This window comes from Psittacula echo, assembly GCF_963264785.1.
Source record: "Psittacula echo genome assembly, chromosome: 3".
In the NCBI taxonomy this organism is placed as follows: Eukaryota; Metazoa; Chordata; class Aves; order Psittaciformes; family Psittacidae; genus Psittacula; species Psittacula echo.
The window spans coordinates 45,087,855-45,108,063 of record NC_137736.1 but is presented as its reverse complement, the minus strand read 5'-3'; the positions used below and the strand labels follow the sequence as shown (position 1 = coordinate 45,108,063).

General features: G+C 39.2%; 1 protein-coding gene across 1 annotated transcript in view; it reads left to right on the top strand.

Moving 5' to 3' along the window:
• The window catches only part of PHEX (phosphate regulating endopeptidase X-linked), a gene marked incomplete at both ends in the record, with an annotated part of 91,370 nt that overhangs the window by 9,277 nt on the left and 61,884 nt on the right, over positions 1–20,209 (top strand). The window contains 4 exons of the mRNA XM_080613897.1: positions 13,653–13,739; positions 14,796–15,022; positions 18,252–18,320; positions 19,110–19,226. Coding sequence (XP_080470023.1) covers positions 13,653–13,739; positions 14,796–15,022; positions 18,252–18,320; positions 19,110–19,226 — 500 coding nt within the window. The remainder of the gene's footprint in view (positions 1–13,652; positions 13,740–14,795; positions 15,023–18,251; positions 18,321–19,109; positions 19,227–20,209) is intronic.

Sequence of the window (20,209 nt, the reverse complement as noted above, 5' to 3'; positions counted from 1 at the left end):
ATGGGTAGCAAGTGTAAAAATTAGTTTTGCCTTACCAAAAAGTGGTAGGTGTAGCTGTATAATGTAATGAACCCTGCAATAAGTGTTACTGGGTTTGAGAGAAGCTTTTTTTTTTTTCCTTTTTCCTTTTTTTGAGGTTGCAGACATGCAAGAGCATACAACTTTGCGATTGTCAGCTTCAAAAAAGGGCAGAACATTTTCTGTATCAGCGAACATTTTCAGAACAGAACATTTTCTGTATCAGTCTTATTCAACTTGTTTATCAATGACCGGGGTGAAGGGCTAGAATGTACCCTCAGCAAGACTGTTGATGATACAAAGCTGGGGGCAGTGGCTGATATACCTGAAGACTGTGCTGCCATTCAGTGTGACCTTGATATGCTGGAAAATTGGGCTTAGAGAAATCTATTGAGGTTCAACAGGGCAAGTGTAGGGTACTACACCTGGTGAAGAAGAACCCCAAGCACCAGAGGAGGTTGGGAGCTGACCTACTGGAGAGCAGTTCAGCTTAGAAGGACCTGGGAGTATTGGTAGGTGATAAGTTGACTATGAACCAGCAATCATATGTATTTATTGCTCCCATGGCTTTCTCTGGCTGTTTTAGGATGGATTCAAACTAAAATCAAATAACAATTTTCTCTTTATTTTCCATCCTTTGAGGGTCACTTGGATTTCTTTTTCTCCTCACAGAGGACTCCACAAATCACATGTGTAACTCACTTTGGTCTCCTAGCTATACAAAATGTAAAGTCCTAACCTGGTGAAGGCAGTGGTAGGTCTCTCCTTGGATGTCAACAGCAGGATTTCATGCATTGTGGAGAAATATACAGAAGATAATTGTAGATAGCCAAAGATATGTCAAAAACAGAGATTTGGGGGGTTGGTTATGGCCCAGATCCAGCTAATGGACATCTAATATTTAGGTTAAAACTTTTAGTTCCTTATTGAACTGTCCTGGATCAAAGTACTCCTACTTCCAGTTAAGCATTCCTGTCTGAACCAGGCTGTCCGTGACTTGAAGACAGCCCTTCATTTGCTGATACGCCGCAAGCTTGTTAAAAAGTGCCTCTCACTGGTTAAGCACAAACACTTTCAGTGCCGATGAGCTTCTGAGGCAGTTCTTGGAGTACTTCAAAATGGAAAAAATTGCTTTGAATGTGGCAAAACCCAAAAGCTACCTCAAACTGCAACTGTTTCAGCCTTATGTCAAGATTGCAATGTCTCTTGTGAGTTAATAAATGTTTTTCCATTTGCCATAAAAGTTCCTGCAAAGCTCTTTGTGTTCCTGCTGAATTTTTCCAGTTTGATTGGTGACCTTAATTAAGACTTTAGGAGCACTATTGTCTTACTATTGAAATGCAAGTGGCTTTTTGTGAATAATTCAGAACTTGGAAGTCTGAGGCAAGTAAATCAGTGCCTATTGCCTGTGGTGAATGTTGATCCTGAACCAAGCAATTTCTTTTCCTGAAGTCTGCAGAACAATGATGTACAACTGGGGTTTTTGCTTGGTTGTTTTTTCTTTTCTTTTTTTTTTTTTCCAAGTGACCATGCAGGAAGCAATAAATTAAAAATAAAAAAAAAAACAACAAACCACACAAACATTCCTAAATCTCAGCACTGCAAATGAGCTGCTTTGAATTATATGAATCATTTGTGAATGCGTCTTCCAGGCCTTTTAACTTTGATTTATGTCTGTGGAAACCAGTTTACAGATTAGATCTCCATACTGATCCTGGCCCAGTGAGAGACCTACTTCAGACTAATTTGCTGCGCTAAGCTTTCTGGTGTGGCTCTTTTCCAAATGACAGTCAATTTAAAGTGAGAATTTCCAATGTGGCAAAGAGAAAGAAATGGAGACTTTTAGGAGAATATGATGTGTGGGTTTTTAAAGAACATGAGACAGACAACAAACAAAATAACTTGGCAGTGTAGACAGCTTTTCCCAAGATGATCTGCAGTGGTGTTCTTTAGAAAATAATTTGTTTTTAAAGTACAACCAGTAAGGTAAAAATATCTCAGTGTGGAAATTCATACTGTTTGGCCATAGCATAGTCTTTTCAGACAAATCTCAGAAGCTGGTGTTGAGTAGCTGCTGTCAGTGTTGAGTGGTTGCTGTCCTGCATGGAGGACCCTGTCCAGCAGGGCTCTCTGGGGCTGTTTTCTCTTCTCCTACCCTTCAACAGGTGCTCAGCTGGGAGTACTGGGATGGCTTGGATGTGGTCCGTGAAATCTGTAATGTAGATGCTGACACCCATCCCTAGGTTTCTGTATTAGCTGACCTATCCTGTGATTCTTTTCCTTCAGAGGTATCTGCTTGAGACCTGTCCCTAGCAGAGAGGGAGAATACCAACAGTAATTAAAAAACAAAGCAAACCCCAAAACTCAGAGGGTATTTATGTTATTACCTCCAATATCTTCACGTTGGATAGGTGCTCCTGGATAACAAGATAGCAGCAATCAGCAACAATGCTTAATGCGATTTTGCTTGATCTTTTCTACCACAAATGGATCTCTTTTCAATGGTGCAGACTTTTTTTTTTTTTCTTGGTGATCCAGATCTTTCCTGTAATGGCTTATTCATTTAAATGTAAGAGAAAACATAAGTGGACAAGTCAGGTAAATATCTCTGAGCAAAAAGTTGATAGCTTTTCATTATAATTAAGTACCTGAGTTAAAGGTGGAGAAGTTAGGACTTTTTCCAGGCTTTGTGGCTGCTCAAAATGAAAATTGTATTTGTAATGGGTGATTTTGGGAAACCATGAATACAGAAAGGAGATAATTTTGGTTCCTAAATGAGGTTTTAAGGCAGTAGATTAACTGAGCCACAGGATTCCCACAGCACCTCCTTTGTTGGGACACCACAGTGGCATCCAGAGCCCGGCACTGGAATGGTAGTGGGGCTTACAGCACACTGTCGTTCCACTTGCAGCACATTTCCCCTGGATTTACAGTGAACCTCTGTTTTGGCTGTTGCCTGCAGAAGGATGATATGTTTATTATATCTACAGATACTGAATTTCAGAATACCTGTAGGTCTGTACTTTGAGCTGGTAGCTTTGCAGAAAGAAGATTCGTACCTTGGAAGGTATGGCAACCCACCACATCTTATTCCCATTTTCTGAGTACCAAAAATAATTACATAAGTATGTGTTGAAAGTCTTAATATAATAAAATAAACCTAATGCTGCCATTTACTACAGAGCTCTGCCTATATTATAACAGTTGGGGATCTTGCAATCTTCTTGTTTAAATGCAGTTTAAGCTCTTGTGCCTAACATTCTAATGCATGCGTTATCTCATGCACCATAATACTGGGAGGTTAGAGGGACAGGGTAAAGAAGGGGGGGAAATATTGCTCAATGGATTAAGACATTATTGAAATTAGTTTTATGAACAGAGGCTCTCACATCCCCATAAGATGATTTTTGGTTTTGTTGCAGTTTGTGTACAATTATGTTAATTGACTTTTGGAGGAACTCACATGATGTGCTTATCTTTTCATATACAAACTCAGAGAATTTACAAAATGCTGAAACTAGAAACCAACAGCATTGTCATTTAGGAAACACTGTATATTTGGGCACTGAGCAGCATTAGGAAGCACTTACGTAAGCACAGCTGTCTGAATGCCATTTCCATGGAAACTTCCATACTGCCAAAATGGATATTCAAGAAGAGGATTGGGCAAAGTCTTCATCTTCTCAAGGGATGAGGGGGAACCCATAAATGTCAGCATATTAGTTGGGTTGGTTTGTGTGAATATAGCATCCTTTCATGAAGCTGCTGTTTGGGAACATTTTTTTGATTTGTTTGATTTATGTTACCTGGGAACATATATGAATTAATTAATTACTAAATCTTCATGAATTCCTGTGCACATGCATATTAATTACATACTCATTAATGCAAAATTAATTCATAATGATTAAATGTTCTATCATAATGTCAGAGGAGTTAGTAATGATGGGCTGGTTATTTTCAAGAGTCACTATCCACAGTGACATGGACACTGCCATCAAGAAATAGGTTGATGGGCATTAATTGTATCAAGTACAAAACATGTTTGCCTGAATTGATTAATGATGTGTTGATCCTCATTAAATGCCTTTAAGAAAAACCCAGCAAAACAAACAAACAAATAAACAAAGAACCCTGCCAGCCAAACCCACAAAATAAAAGAAGGGGGGGGGAAGACAGTTTATCAAAACAAGGCAGGCCTAGATTAAGGCATCAGCTCTACAAAGGCTGTTCTGCAGAATGAGCTTCTGGAGGTTCAGAATACACTGGTAGCTTTTATTGAAAATTAAAAAAAAACCCCACAAACAAACAAAAAAAACCCACACCAAAACCCAAACAAACCAACCCAACAAAAAAACCCACTCAAGCAACAAAACAAAAATTTAATGGTTTGAAAATATGGAAATGATTATATTTTAAGGCATATCTGAGGCTATGTAAAAAAGGCCTTCCAAAAGGGACCAATAACCACATTGATTGGCATCCTGTCTGCTAGCCTTTTGAAGAGGTGGGAATATAGAATATGGCAGGTGGTAGGACAATCTGAGTTGTGTCTAGTACCCTGCATTATTTCATATTCCTGTGTGAACAAGGAGTTTGCTTGTATGAAAGTTGCTTGAAGTGATTATTTTGAGTTATGTATTCCAGTAAAATGATTCTGGTGACCTGATTATGGGGAACTGAGGGGAAAAAGATAAGAAATAGCAGAAGGCTGATTAAGGAGGGAACACAAAATATGTGAAAGTGGAAATAATATATGCTTTGGTAAAATTTAAAAGCTACATTATAAGCACTAAAAAAGTGTATTTACTAGCTATTTGATTTTATTTTAGACTCAAAGGGAAAAGCTTTATTTAGGCAAGGATAGTTTAAGCATATGGAGAAAGATTTTTGCAAGCCTTTGATGTTAGTTTGTTTTCCCATGTATATATTTAGCAAACACAAGAGAAATCTGGACCATACCACATTAGAAATTCAAAGTAGGTATTTATAAAATGCATTTAAATGATTTTTGTAGTGCATTAGGCTCTAAGTGCTTCCTTTCCAGTCCTCTGAAACTGAACAATGTTCACAGCCACCAAGAAAAACAAAGAGGAGGAAGAGCTTTAATGTCAGTAAGGTATTTTTAAAAATTCTTTGACTACAGTGGTGAGAGAATTTTCCTTATTTGTCATCTTAGTTGTGAGGGAGTGAAAATTACATCTTTAAACAGCGTGTTTTCCTTTTTTGAATCCTGGAAACAAAGTTTTATTTAAAAACTGATCATTTGCAGCTCACTTCTTGTAAAGAGTCTGGTGGAGATGAGGACTCCAGACGGTACACGGCAGACTATAAGTCTGCACCAGACACCTGAAGTAGCAAGAAGCACTGCAGAATGATTCACAGAACTGGTAGTTTACAAAAAAATAGATGAATTTAGATTAGTTCGTATTTTAGGGAAGCCTCAAAACCCGAAGGTTGCTGTCAATTGTTAATAGAGGAAATGGGTTGTACTATACACTGAAGTTGAATAGCAGGAGAAATTCTCAGAATAACTTGTCTTTTAAAGGCATAAAGGAACTTAGTCCAAACTTGAAATTATATACTTGAAGTTGGGTTACACTGGTGTTGGAAGAGCTGTAAGTAGGCTTCTGGACCCTACACTGAGGTTTGACTTTCTGGTGTTTTCCAGGCAAGAGAGAACTTGCTCTGCTTTTCTCCCAAGGCTTCCAGATGCAAAGCAGCTCTGAAATGGAAGATGGGCAGGTGCATTAATGTGGGAGTTTGACCTGTGCTAATAAGCCTGTGAAGAGGGATAAAGTTGTACTGAAACATTAAACCTTGTGACCTACAGCAGGAGATGTCTATGTCTTTTTCAGGAGAGTGCTCTAAGAGAACAGATTTAAATCTAAGAATAACTTTGTCTTGACTATACTTGTCTTGTTCCCAAGAAATACATGCAGCTTTGAAATATGTCAGTTAAGTCTGTCACTTCCTTTTAGAACATGCACACACACACACACACACACTTTATATTCTTCACTCTCCCCTCTATACCTCTCCAGCTATAGGAGTTAGGTTTTAAAACTGATGAGAATAAAAATATTCGTATCAGATTTTCTACTTGGATGATCTTGTAACCTGGACTGCTTGTGTTGCAGTATATTAAACTCATATCTTCACGTCACAAGACAGGAAAGTTACCATTGGTCAAGTGATCACAACAGTCTGGTGTATAATATTGAGATGATGTGGCCAGTGCTTTTTATTTTGAGGTAGAACATTGTGCATCTGGTAGGCCTTCATCATAAAACTTGCCATTGTTTGCTCTCCTTTGACTGACTTTGGGCTCTGAAAAAAAGAAATTGGAAACCAAATATTCTAAATGAATGTCAGCTGACTCCAAACCATTCTGAAATAATCACTCTTGGAACATGTAAATTCCCATTGCAGTAATTAAGACTATACATTAGTCTAGCTGTGATTTCCGTTAACAGCAGCATGGTTCTGAAGTTTTCTTGTATGCCTTTTGGCATCCTGGACAAATCATTGCTCTGTGAACTGTACTAAACTTGACTTTTTAAATCCAGTGTAGCAGGAGTTTGAAGAAAGGACAGTGCCTTCATGACACAGTTGGATTCCTTAGATACCCTCAGTGGCACAAGTGGAGTTTTCTACTTCAGTTTTAGGGGTTATGGTTGCTTTTCAGGAACTCTTTTGCCATAGCTCTTTAGTGTGAAGAAAATATGGGATTTAAGGGTTAGACATTCTATATGAAGACTAGATTAATCATAATTTACTTATGGCTCAGGGTTCTCAGGGAATGACATTCTGCACACAAGTGTTGTGTGTTTGTTTAGATTTTGGCAATCAAACCAAGTTCTGAGTAGGTTTTTCTCTACTTTTAAGATGAAATTCCTCACAGGACATCCTTAAAACATCCAGCTGCTGGCATCAGAGGATCTCTTTCAAATTTCCAAAGGATAACTTGGATTTTGCTGCTTCACAGAGGTAGCACATAATAGCGCTAACCTGAGAAGGAAGCAAAGCTTGTGACTGACAGCTGATAGGTCTTTTATTTTTTCTTCTCATCTGTTTAGAAACCTGACCTCTATAGGTGTAGACCAGCATAGAGAGGAGGGTGAAGAACAAAGTATTGTTCAAGAATTGAAAGAAAAATCTACCTTTTCTGTCATCATTATTTTGCAAAGAAATTCTTTTCCGCAGGCAAAGTTCCTTTTTTTTTGGTCTAAGAAACCGAAGCTCATAAACATGCAATATGGAGCAAATATCTGATTGCTGGGTACTGCTACCCAAAACAAAGGGAGGATGTGCTATTGCTTTAAGGCTTTTATAGGGCCTTACTGTGTACAACAGAGCAGCTTCTGTCTTTGGCCCTGTGAATGGGAAAGCATGGGTGTATGAGAAGTCTTTGGGCTGCTTTCTGGATCTGCTTCTGAAAACAATACATTACAAACTGTTTTCAGTTGTAGTACTGAGCATCATCTGAGCAGTGCTGACCAACTCCCACTGTCACTGACATTAAAGGGACTAAAGGGGCATTCACCATTTCCAAAACATCAAGCCCTTTGAGTGTTTGGATCAGCTTCAGCAAGCTCATAAAAGTTCACCATTGCAATCAGTAGGACTCTGATATGAATTAGATAAGGAGGAATATATCTTCTGTGGCTCACTTTCTTTATCTGCAACAATGGATAATGTCTGTATCTGCTTGGACCCAGATGTCTAAGAGTGCTTTGAGATCCTTATCCTAAATGTATAGAGTGTAACTCCAGGAGTAACAATTAGATTATCTCCTATGACCTTTCTTGTATCACAGACAATCACATTACCCATGTAATGAAGCTCAATAGCTTGTACTGGGATAAAACATAATTCACATTGGCTAAAGCTGATCATCCAGAAATGCATCAAGTCTTGAAGACGTTAAGGGTTAGAGAAACCATTATCTTTGGTCACTTGGCTCCAGTGGTTAATCACTGTCACTGCTAAATTTGTCTTCATCTTCCAACTGTTAGTTTTCTCTGTGCCTTTTTTCGATAAAGACCTCTTTGGCACCAAGCTTTTTCTAAGGGTGAAGTACTTTCATACTGTGATCCAATCACCCTTCCACCATCTCTCATGAGACAAATCATGCTCCCTCACTACATGGCTTCCCCCTGCCCTTCTATTTCTCAAGATACTCCACTCAAAGAAAAACCAAATGGTTGTGATGTTTTCTGCACCCTGTCCAGTTGTCCGATATTGTTTTTACAATATGGACAGCCAAAGGGCAGGTAGTGTTCTAGTCTGTCCCACTAGTCTGTGTACAACAATACGATAATCTCCCCATCTGATGCTTCTCTCTTTTTGCAGTCCAAGACTGATGCTTGTGTTGCTCTGGGAGTTCACGCTGAATTACTTGTCTGTTTCTAGCTTTTCACTCCTTCCAGGTTACAACTTTGGAGGAAATGGGATGTACCCTTTGGGCTCTTGTATAGTTTTGTTTTTTTTTTGTTTAAAGCCCGAGCATATTCCCACTGGGACATTTGCACATGCAGTTGTTTGGGTTTTTTTTTTTCACGATATAAAGTATTATAATGTATTTCAGATCACCATCATATATCACTGTGCAAACACTTCAGTTTGCATTTTCCAGATACAGAAGATGTAACGTATTCTCCATATCTGGGGTTGGAAATTGCAGAGAAAACTTCCTTTTTTCCCTCTAGAACAAGAAATAAACTTAGTAAATCACAGTGTCTCTCAAGAATGCAACTCAACTGTATATGTTAGAATACTGTCTGATAGCGTATAGATTATATACAATCTGCAGATCACACTGATAAATTGAATCAATATTTCTAATCTGAATAAATGGTATGCATGATTCTTTTCCCTGCAAATATGGCTGTACAATCCCCTTTTAATGCATTCCAAGCCTGAAGAAAGGTACAGGATTTCTCAGTACCGTAAATAAAATGCAATGGTTGAAAACCAAAGTAAAGCTCTGAAAGACAGTACGCTGAAAAATCAACAAGGGCTAGAAATGGAAAGTAAGATTAAAGGTGACACTTAGCCACAAGACTATTCTTAGCAGCTTCAGAATAGTATGCAGTTAAATAAACACACACACACTAGCAAAGCTTACTTTGTAAAGTGCCTTGCTCTCACTTTTAATAGCAGATGATTGCTATTTACTGTAGGGTAGTGAACCACAGGAAGCTCCCTCTTTTTAGTGCTCTAGCCCTGGAAAAAAAAGTGTCTGAAGGCAACTCAATATAAACTCTTCAAACTCTCTTCCTTCCCTTCCCAACCCCAGCTCCCCATCCCCCTATCCCAGCTGTGGCTTTTCTTTCTTGGCTGTCTATCTGAGCATCTACAATTCAGACAACTGAAGGTCATTCCCAGCTATGGAGTATTTTTTTTGTTGGTGGTGCTGAGTCTTTGTGTTTTGTACAAGAGCCAGGGAAAGCAATGATGCAAAGCCGATCTGGGCTGCCAGAAGTACAAGAACTTTGATTTGCAATGGGAACCTCCCTGCCCTCATCCCCTGGGTAGAAGAAAATGGATGATGAAGCAATTTACAACCTCAGAAATTTTAGGATATCATGAACACCTTTAGCCAGTTTCTGACTGTGTAAGTGGTAGTTGCTTAATAAGATGAGTTATGGTATTTCAGTGCTGAGGAGCAGAATTACCATTAGGTTTTGATACTTGCCATAACTAAGTTTTAAGCGAAGGAAAGCATAAATTTTGCATGTGGACATCCTGTGTATATGGAAACATGGACAATTAGGCGCTGAGATCAGTAGCACAGGCCAAGATCCCTTTTGTCTTAAAGAATGACTTTGGAATTAATTTGAAAGTGAAGGAAGTAAGAGGTGACTAAATAAGAGCTGCTTTGCCGTTCAAACATGTGCTTCATGTTTGGCTGGGGAAACATGATCATTGACTTTATATTCAAAGTGGCTTAAGCTATGCTGGTTCTCTTTGCATGTCCTGGTGATTTTTTGCTATGATTTTCTGCTTCGTGTTATTGGCAGGCTGGTGTTGAAGGTCAGTAGCTGCAATAAGTTGTTAAATTGTGGTTCATGTTAATCATGATTCTGTTCTTTTTCAAAAGGCTGTAAAGTAGCTTAGATTGTGGGAATTTTTTAATCTCTGCAGCTAAATTCCAGCTCTAGAACTGTAACATTTAACTGGTAGCTAACAAATGAACTATTATTTCAAGGGTTATTTTTTTATATCGTTGGGGTGCTGTGTGTTTCTTGTCTGGCCAAAGCCATTTGTTTGTAAAAAATCTTACTTAAAGATAAATGTTTGGAATCCTAAACTTGAATATTGCTTTGGGGAATTGGAGCTTTTAATTTGAAGAAAGACTAAGTTAAAGAAAAAGAAATAAAGAAATAAGTTGCAATAAGAACAAACTCAATATCCTTCTCAGCACTGAGCAAACTGCTTTAGTCAAAATGCTGGTAACCCTGATCTCCCTAACTTGGCCGCAGTTTTTAACTCTAGCTCCTGGACTTGTGAAAAGCCTGCTAGACTGAACTTCTCAGTCTATTTGTACAAATACAGAATCCCCTATTGAGAGGTGAGAGCAGGTGCTTGGAAAGACTGAGTGGGGAACTAAACAGCAGGTCTGTGATTATCTCATGAGGCTGAACATTAATTGATCTGTGATGGTCTTTCTCTTCCTATCCCTTAGAAGACCTTGTAGGTTTTGCTTTCATTCTGGTGCCCAAAGAGAAAGTATCTGAAGCCATTAAAATTTTTCAAGGTGGGAAGCATCTTTCCAGCCGGATATAGTTAAGAGCTGAATTTTTTCAGAGGGGCTGAAGCTCTTCAGAATGCTGTGCTGCACAACTCGATGTGCACTGGCTCACATGATCAGAAATGCTCAGTGCAGGAGGGGGGCTGTTGCAACCTGCTGCTATGGCGAAGCTACTCACAGTACCTGACATTGCTAATTTAAAGATAGCTTGATGTGTCTACATTGATTTCATTCACAGTAATGACTTTCTTTCCATGGATACAGCAAATGGTAGGTAGCCTAATTGATTACCCGTATTTTTGATTAGCATGCATTGCTTCTTATCTTTTCTTGCTTTTCTTCTTTAAGAAGTTAAATATTCAAGGACATATAAAATCCATATGTATTTTTGAGTTAAATAAGAAGTGAAATTCTAGACCTTGTATTAGATTTTATACTAGCTAATGCAGAAATCAAGTGGGTGTAACCACTGCTCCAAGTTTGAGCTTATAAAGCTCTCTGGAAGCTTAAGATTAAGGCTGTGGAAACTCCGTAGCCTGAAGAGCAGTCCTGGATCACATCCTTTGTATCAGTAACTGCAGGATTCAGCCACCTTATCAAAGCTTTCATTGTTTGATCACTGGACTGTACATTATCAGAACCAAGACTTTTCTTCATAAATTAATTCTTAACAAATTAACAGCATCTACCATACCTCATTCTTTGCAATAGTGCAAGGAGTGTTACAGCTTCTTCTGTTGCATAATGAAATGCCTTGATGAGAAAACATCAGGTCTGATTTTAACAGGATTTGATGCAAGTGTATTCCTAGAGTTTATTTTATTTTACTGAATCTCATCCTCTGCATCTCTCCTGAGCTTTAGCTGGGCTTTAGCCATTGAATTTTATTAGCTTCAAAATTTCACGGCTGTGCAGCTCACTGGCAAAGAACAAAAGTTATTGCAATGGCTTTAATAGGACTGTATTTTTTTTCATCCTTAGTTTTATGGAGGTTTCAGTTACAGTTTCTTTTAAAATGCCATTCTTAAAACATGAACAGGTCCAATTATTCTACTAAGAACTGTGGACATTGAAGATATGTGTTGATGGTTTGATATTGTATTTAACAAGCTGAGGATTTGAAACCAAAACTATTGGGAATTGTATCCAGCAGTATTTTTAGGGAAAAATCTCATCTATAACTAAGAGAGAAGGATCTCATTGCATCTCTCAAGGATCCAAGCAAATGAGTTTGGCTTGGTTTTGCTGTTGTTTTTTTGTTTGTTTGGTTGGGGTTTTTTTGTTGTTTTTTTTTTTTAAGGAGAAAAAGGATTGAAGGGAGAGTACAAGTGGCATTTTCTCATCACTAGGGTATTCTTTGACTACTAAACAGTTTGAGGTCAGCAGTATGGACCTGAGAATCTTCTGTTGCGCATAGTTCCCCCTTTTGTGTATGGCATGCTTCTTAGCTCACTACACAGGCCCAATCTGCACTGTGCCTTTGCTCATTTGAAACCAAGAGCACTGGGGAGTATGGCATAGGGAAGGCACTTTTGAATTTTTTAAGACATTTTAGCTCTGGCTGAGCATACAGCAGGAGGGACTATTCATCAGGGACTGTAGTGACAGGACAAGGGGTAACGGGTTAAAACTTAAACAGGGGAAGTTTAGGTTGGATATAAGGGAGAAATTCTTTACTGTGAGGGTGATGAGGCACTGGAATGGGTTGCCCAGGGAGGTTGTGAATGCTCCATCCTTGGCGGTGTTCAAGGCCAGGTTGGATGAGGCCTTGGGTGACATGGTTTAGTGTGGGGTGTCCCTGCCCATGGCAGGGGGGTTGGAACTAGATGACCTTAAGGTCCTTTCCAACCCTAACTATTCTATGATTCTATTGTTCCAGCAAAGCCACTCTCTCCAGTAGTCCCAGTAACAATAAGCTAATGCTGTGAAGGACCTGTTTGGGTCTTACAAAACCAGGTGAGGTCCAACAGGGTTTACTAGCTGTGTTTCTGTCCTGTGCTTAAGTACTGCTCTGCTTCTCTTGGCCATGAAAGTGCTTACACTCTGCTGCACCTTAGCAGATAGATGTTGTTGAAGCTAAGCGGCATTTAGTTGTAGTATGGGTATCTGCAGCTGCATCATGGCTGATTTACAACTTGGATAAAATGGCTTGAGGCAGCTGAGAGTGGACTGCTGAGATTCAGATGCACTTTTCACGCTATTTCACTTCCATAAGAAAATGTAGGGAATGCAAGCAATATAGAGAGATGATGGCTTAGAAAAGCTAGTTTGGCTTTCAGGCACCAAGGAGGCTGACACCTACAGTGTAAGGGAGCTATGTAGTGTAGCTTTTCAAATAATAGTTGGACACTTGGCCATCTTTGTCATTTCCAAGACTGAGGTTGTATGTGTTTGACAGCCACAGGGTAGTTCTCTGCTGCTTTTTTCAACAACAGCAGATCTGGCGAAAGTGAATGCCACTGGTCTCATTCCTGGGATTCTGTCATCTCTGTTAGACCCCAATTTCATAACATACCAACACCAGAGGCTGAGACACTTGAAAGAATCTCTGACTCCCTGCTCTATTCACTGCTTCCCTTCCACGCTCACCTCATGATTCGCTATCCCCTCAGTTTGCTGAGGGTTGCTGTTTGAGAGGATGAGTAACACGCCGTATCTGTTACCTGCCTTTATATCTGTCTTCTTAAAAATAAATATATAAATAGTGGTTCTCTGTTGGGGATCAAAATAAGTGCAATTATGTCTTTGTTACTGCTTAAGAAAATATACATGGAACCTCATCCTTAATTAAACACTATGATTAAAGTAAATGCTGGGACAGATGAACCGTTTCTACATTTTGTGATGCATTGAAAATAATTTAATTTGTTTTTTTCAGCATTACTTGAGAAACCCATCAGCAAAAGACGAGACAGTGAAGCTGTGCAGAAGGCCAAGATCCTTTATGCATCCTGCATGAATGAGAGTAAGTGGCCTGATTTGAGAGGGACACATATATATTACCTGTGTTTATAAAGCAGACTTTTTTGCTCTCTGCTGAGGACAGTAAAGCTTTGTGCAGAGGCAGAGATTTCAATGGTTCAACTGAATGTGGAGGGTGTTCTACACATTTCTGAAGCTGTCTATCAAGACTGAGGTACACCAAGGCACAAGAAGTCAGTTTTATAGAGACCTTTGCTTGTCAGAAAACTGTGAAGGGATGTTTACCTCTGCAAAAGGATGCCAAACCATGCCCTGGAGTTGTGGGGGTAGTGCCTAGTAAATCAGAGGAATCCTCTGATTAAATCTCATACTGACACTTTCAAGACCCTATTGCTTAGTATCTTCTACCTTTCTTTAAATCCATTTAATCAAAACACTGCCACAGGACTGGGTACAGACAGCCCTGGACTCTTTAGCTTAAAATGAACTAATGAGTCAAGCAAGTTTGGAGGAGGACGCCTATTGCCACATATGTGGAATGATTTTCCTGAACTTAAAATGTTGCTGTAAGGTGATGCACACTACGTTGGGACACATCACTACCTTTATGTAGCTGCGTGGGTGAAAGAGGAGTTGGGAGTGCCCTTTGTCCTTCTGACTCTTTCAGACTTTGTTTCCTGCACAATTTTCTTACAGCACAGCCTGAGACTGACTGTTAGCAATTGAGACAGCCTGCCCTGCAGCCTTAGTGCCAAGATGCTGACCTCTCTAGCTTTGACTACATACAATAGCTCCCTCTCAGAAACAGTGAAGTTTCTATGCTAGTTCTTAAGTGAGGAATTTTTTTTTTAATTGACTTAATTCTAGCCCTTGCCCTTTTTGAAAGGCGCTGATTTGTCTCTCTTTTTCTTGATGCAGATAAACTGGGTTGGGCTCCCATTCTTCCGTGCTTACAGGAATAGCAGAGCCTTTGAGTTTCAGCTTTTGTGCTTTATCTTGCCTAGAAGTCAATCAACACCAATAAATCTTTGTGCTTGTGTGGCTGCTACTGGATTTGAATTGTCTGGAATGTAATTGTTTTCACACTTCGACATTTCAGATAAAATTGAAAAAGCTGACGTGAAACCCCTGTTAAGTATACTGAGACACTCACCTTTCCGCTGGCCTGTGCTGGAATCCAGCATTGGACCTGAAGGCCTGTGGTCAGAAAGGAGGTTTAGCTTAGTCCAAGCCTTGGCAACTCTTCGTGGTCAACACAGTAACTCTGTCTTCATCCGTTTATATGTGGCTGCTGATGACAAAATCTCCAGTCGTTATATCCTGAAGGTACTGGATAACGTATCTAATGGATTACTTTGCATGGTATCTTGTGGTCTCATTTTTTAAAAAAACATGTTTGCATACCAAGTGTTTACACTTGATTATTGTTGGTGTTATCTACTGATTTACAGAGGTACATAGGAGGTGATTTTTGGGAATGTAGAAACCACTAGGAACCACATGCTATTGAAAAATATTTCTGTAAAGGACATTTTCTCCTTTCAAATGGCAAATAAGGTAAAACATGTTCTCATTGGACCAATGTCCAGGGTGTAGATACATGAAAATGAGAAAGGTGCACATCTAGTCCTGGTGGTGTTCTTGGGTGTTGCTTATCACTGCTGCTCGTGACTCATCAGTTGCATGAAGAATGTTTTGTGTTTGTGGAGATGAAGAATGATGATGCATCAATAGCATATATCTTGAGCTATTTTTCTTGAGATGGAAACACATTGCTTTGTGCCTATACTGCACATAACGACACAGGTGTATCCCAAGCACTACTAAATGTGAAATACAGAATTGATCATTTTACTGAAACGTTATAGCTTTCGGACCAAAGGGTTACCAGTTTGTTAACAGTGCATGGCATTACACAACAGTTTAGATTACTGAGAAAAAGACCCAAGAAATGTTGCCTCACTGTAGTCTGACAAAACTCCAGGGAGAGTTTTATTACTGTGAGATGTCACTGTGGCAAGAGTGATTGCCTGGGCCGGATGCATTGCTGTTTAAGAAGTAGAGATGAGTAGCCAGAGTAGACCAGCCCTGCACTGCTACAAGAGAATAGTTTATGAAAGCAAGAGAGAAAGGACAAAGAAGAATGTTATGATGCCATTCATCACAGCAAAATAGGATCTATGATCCTTACATTGCTAGCATCTTGGCTAGTTGTAGGGATGTAGTCAGGAATACGTTGTATTTGAGGATCAAACAGCAGTTAACTGTGGTGGTACTAGAGTGGATGTCAATTCTGAGACAGTTTTTGAAATGCCTTTCGACTGAGGCATTAACCTGGTATAAATTTGAAGGGTGACTTTTCCCCATCTCTAGGACATTTTCCTGAATAGTCAGGTCAACAGCAGATCAACAGTTCTCTGTATTAAAGATATCACACTGCTAAGATGTTGTTCAGATCCTGTCAGGACCGCTTTGCCTGGAGATTTCTTTAAAAGAACTGAAACAGGAGAATCAGGAGAGCTGTTTAGTTATCTCCTGTCATGATATTTCAGGCCAAGTCACCTGTAAACGAAAGGCTGGGCAGTTACATCCTTCTTGCTGGTCTCTTGGAAATGAATTATGCCTGGCAGTATCTTCACTGAGTATGCTTAGTGAAACCTAAAACTTAGACATCTAAATAACTGAAGCACTACATGGTATAAATGATCTGTTTTTCCATAGGGTATTCTGTTGTAAATTTTATGAAGTCTTGATCTGCAGAATGTATCCGCCAGTATTCTACTTTGTCCATGTTTTAACAAATTCCCAGGGGAGCAGAGTAATACCACAGAGTATTTCAAATATGCCTGTGAAAATGGCTCTATTGCAAAATTCTTTTTGTTCAGCATTGCAAAATCATGAGTGGGTCAGAAAAAAAGTAGAAATTCCAAATAAAACTTTGTTCAGGTTTCAACATGGTCTTTTTTTTTTTTCTTGAGAGCTGAAGAAGTTGGTGAACTTTTTTGTTTATATCTCATATTTGTGCTTTCTTGGTTTCAATCTGTTGTCAGATGTAACCCTTAAGCCAGGAACATTTTATGCAACAATCACATAATTGAAGTAGATCAAATCATCTGAAGTCAACTATTACCAGGGCATACACATGCAGAGCATAAGAGTATATTCTTTCTGCTTTGATATGAAAAAAGAGGGTGATATTATTTTTCAAAGAATCAGGGTTGCACTGAGCATCACAGCTACTCTCCTTTTAGTGGGTGGTTTATTTATTTATTTCTGGTATGCTTTAAAGGTTGAGAACATCAACAAGTAGAGGAAAAAATTACATTTATTAATTCATTTTAGATTCTAAGTTGTATTTTATTTTATTTTATTTTATTAATGTAGAAAATGTGAAACATAAATGATGCAGGATTTAGATTAAAAGAAACTGTGTGAAATTATATTAATAAATACAGTCTCTCTTCACTAGACCTATCTTGTAAAAGCAAATACAGCATCAAAATAACAATTTTATAACATTAAAACTGTTCTTTCTGCTCCAGTTAGTATCTTATTCAGAGTTTGGAAGTTGGCTATATTTTTTCATCTTCAGCTTCCATACCCTAACTTGACCTTGTTGCATTGAAATATTTTGGGAAATCTCAGTTTCCAGTAGTGATTTTAAGATACATGCTGTGCTGTGAGTTTTGCCTGGTTAGGAACTTAAAGCGATAAGCAAATTCTTCCATGTAGTCATTTCACTCAAAAGGCTAAGTGCAGATCTCAATGAACTTTCAGGTCTGGTTTAATTATCTTGAGAACCTAATTCCAATATATGGGTGACTGTAGACCAACAAATTTGATCCATGTTTAGGTCAAAAATATAAGTAGAAGTCAAAGATCCACCTAGAATTACCAGACATTTTTAGCTAATGTACTGGAGGCATAACAGTTTCCTGTGCACGCATGGAGTCATTTCTGTGGCTAATATCCAGCTGCTTTAGTACATCTGTTCAATAAACCCAAATACAGCACTTAATGCTGGTCTAGGGTGAAGATTAAAAATGTAACCTAATTTCAATCAAAAAGGCTAGCGATGCTTTCCAGATACACAGCAGCAAATATGCTCCTGTACCTAATGAGCATTCGGTCCGTGTACTAGACTAGTGTTTGTCTCAAGCTGACTGTTGTACCCCTGAAATATATATAGGATGAATGGTCATCACCACCAACTGTAGACCCAGCGCTAGTGCATTACCTGCTTGCTAACAGAGTCAGAAACACAGATTGCGTAGGTGATTCTTTGCCATAGCAGGTGGTTCAGATATTGCAGGGGGCATCTGAGGCTCCCCAGATCACAGTGATGTGATTTAGGTCTTGTCTGTCAGCACAGTATAACATTTTTCCGTTGTTTTGAAATCCTGTGAAACTTAGGCTGGTGCAATGTATTCAGTATTAGATATTTGCACACACCTATGATAATTGTCAGAAGAAATCTTGCAAGGTTTCTTACTGGGCTACCTTCGAATTCTGACGAATTTACATACTGAATGCTGCTTCTTGTCATTTTTAACAGTTCGACCAAGCAAGCCTCTCTCTTGCATCTCGAGAGGATTACCTAGAGAACACCACAGAAGCCAAATCTGTAAGTATCATTAACATTTTTTCTATTGTTGCTTTTGTTTTCTTGAACTCCAAACTCAGAAAAGAATGCAGCTTGTTTGAATTAAAAATTTTCAGGGTATCTTCTATCAGAAAATACCACCACTACAAACACTCTTGCAAAATTTCTCAAATGAAGATTTTTGTAAGACTTGGGGTCCCCCTGCTTTTGTTCTCCCTTGGAAGGGGCCTCCAGAGTTCATGTTGTCCAATCCTTCTGCTCAAGCAGTGTTGACTTCTGGAGTACAATACTAGTGACTGGCCTCCAAGTTTTTGTGCTGCTGATCGCAATCCTCTGGACCTGACTCAGCTCATTTTCTCTCCACCTCACTGTGCGCTTCTCTAACCTGTACTTTTTTAACTTGGCAAACAACCAAAACTTCTCTCCTGTCTTTCACCAAGAAATTAAGGTAATTGTAGAAGGCAATCAGGCAGGTTAAGTACGATCTTCGTACACATTGTCTAATCCCACTTTAAGAGCTGTAAGTGTTGTCAGTCTTACCCAGAAGTGTCATTTGCATTTCCTGAGATTTATACTCCGTGAACCACAGTGGGTATCTGTCTGTTATGGACCACATGTTTACAGTGTTATTTCTCCTTTTTACCTTGATAACAACAGGCATTCAAAGTAAGGAAAGCACAATTTTGGTTGCTAAATCATGAAAGTACAAAGTATTATACCCTTTGCAATAGCCACGCATTTCTGGTCAACTGATACAGCTGTGCTCACGACAAATTCAGTGATAATTTTATTCTTTTTGTTTCTTTACAGTATCGAGATGCCTTTTTGCAGTTCATGGTTGATACAGCAGTGCTTCTGGGAGCAAATGCTTCACGAGCCGAGTCTGATATGAAGTCGGTTCTAGGACTGGAAGTTAAAATAGCTGAGGTTGGTAACTTAATGCAGGATTGAAGCTAGCTTTTACCCAACAAAAGTGCAATACTTCCTCAAAATGGAAAGCCATTATATCAACAACCTTAGCAATAGTTTTTCAGCCTGGCCTTGAATACTTCCAGGGGAGAGCATTTACCACTTCTTTTGGCAACCTGTTCCAGCGCCACCATATGTTAACCAGACTCAACTAGAGATAAGCCTAGGGTTGGCATTCCAGTGTTTGAGGAACTCTCCTAACAAGGTCCCTTGATCTACCATCTCAGTGGAGGTAAAGGATGGAGATCCATGCAGCAGCAAAGACACAAGGGTTATTGATCTGTTGGAAACCACAGAAACACCTGAGAATGGTCATGTAGGAATTCGGGCTTCTCCCCCCCAGAATGTGGTGGCATCAATAGCTCAACTGAAGTGCATCTACACCAATGCATTGGAAGCCATTGTGCAGTGGGAAACCTATGATCAATGGGCTGATGCCAAGTGTATGAAGTTTTAGATTGTATATTAGGAAAAATCTCTTCACCAAAAGGGTTTTCAAGCACTGGAACAGGCTGCCCAGGGAAGTGGTTGAGTCACCATCCCTGGGGGTATCTAAAAGATGTGCAGATGACGTGCTTAGGGACATGATCTAGTGGTGGACTTGGCTGTGCTAAGTTTACAGTTGGACTCAATGATCTTAAAGGTCTTTTCTAACCTAAACAATGCTGTGATTCTATGATTCTATAATTTTGAGCTTGGGCAGAATTTGAGTCCCTGATGTGCAGTTATGTTGAGAATACATTGCCATGTATTCAAGAAGCAGATCAGGCTGATTCTCTGAACAGTTTAAAAGCAGTGTAACACTGAGGTGTGACATTGTTGCTTGGTAGCGAAAGGGCAGTGGTTACAGTCCCATGGCAGTTAGCTCCTCAATTGCTTTCATGGGGCACCTTGGGAGAGGGGTTGAGAAACTCCATGAATTTTAATTTAGGAGACCAACT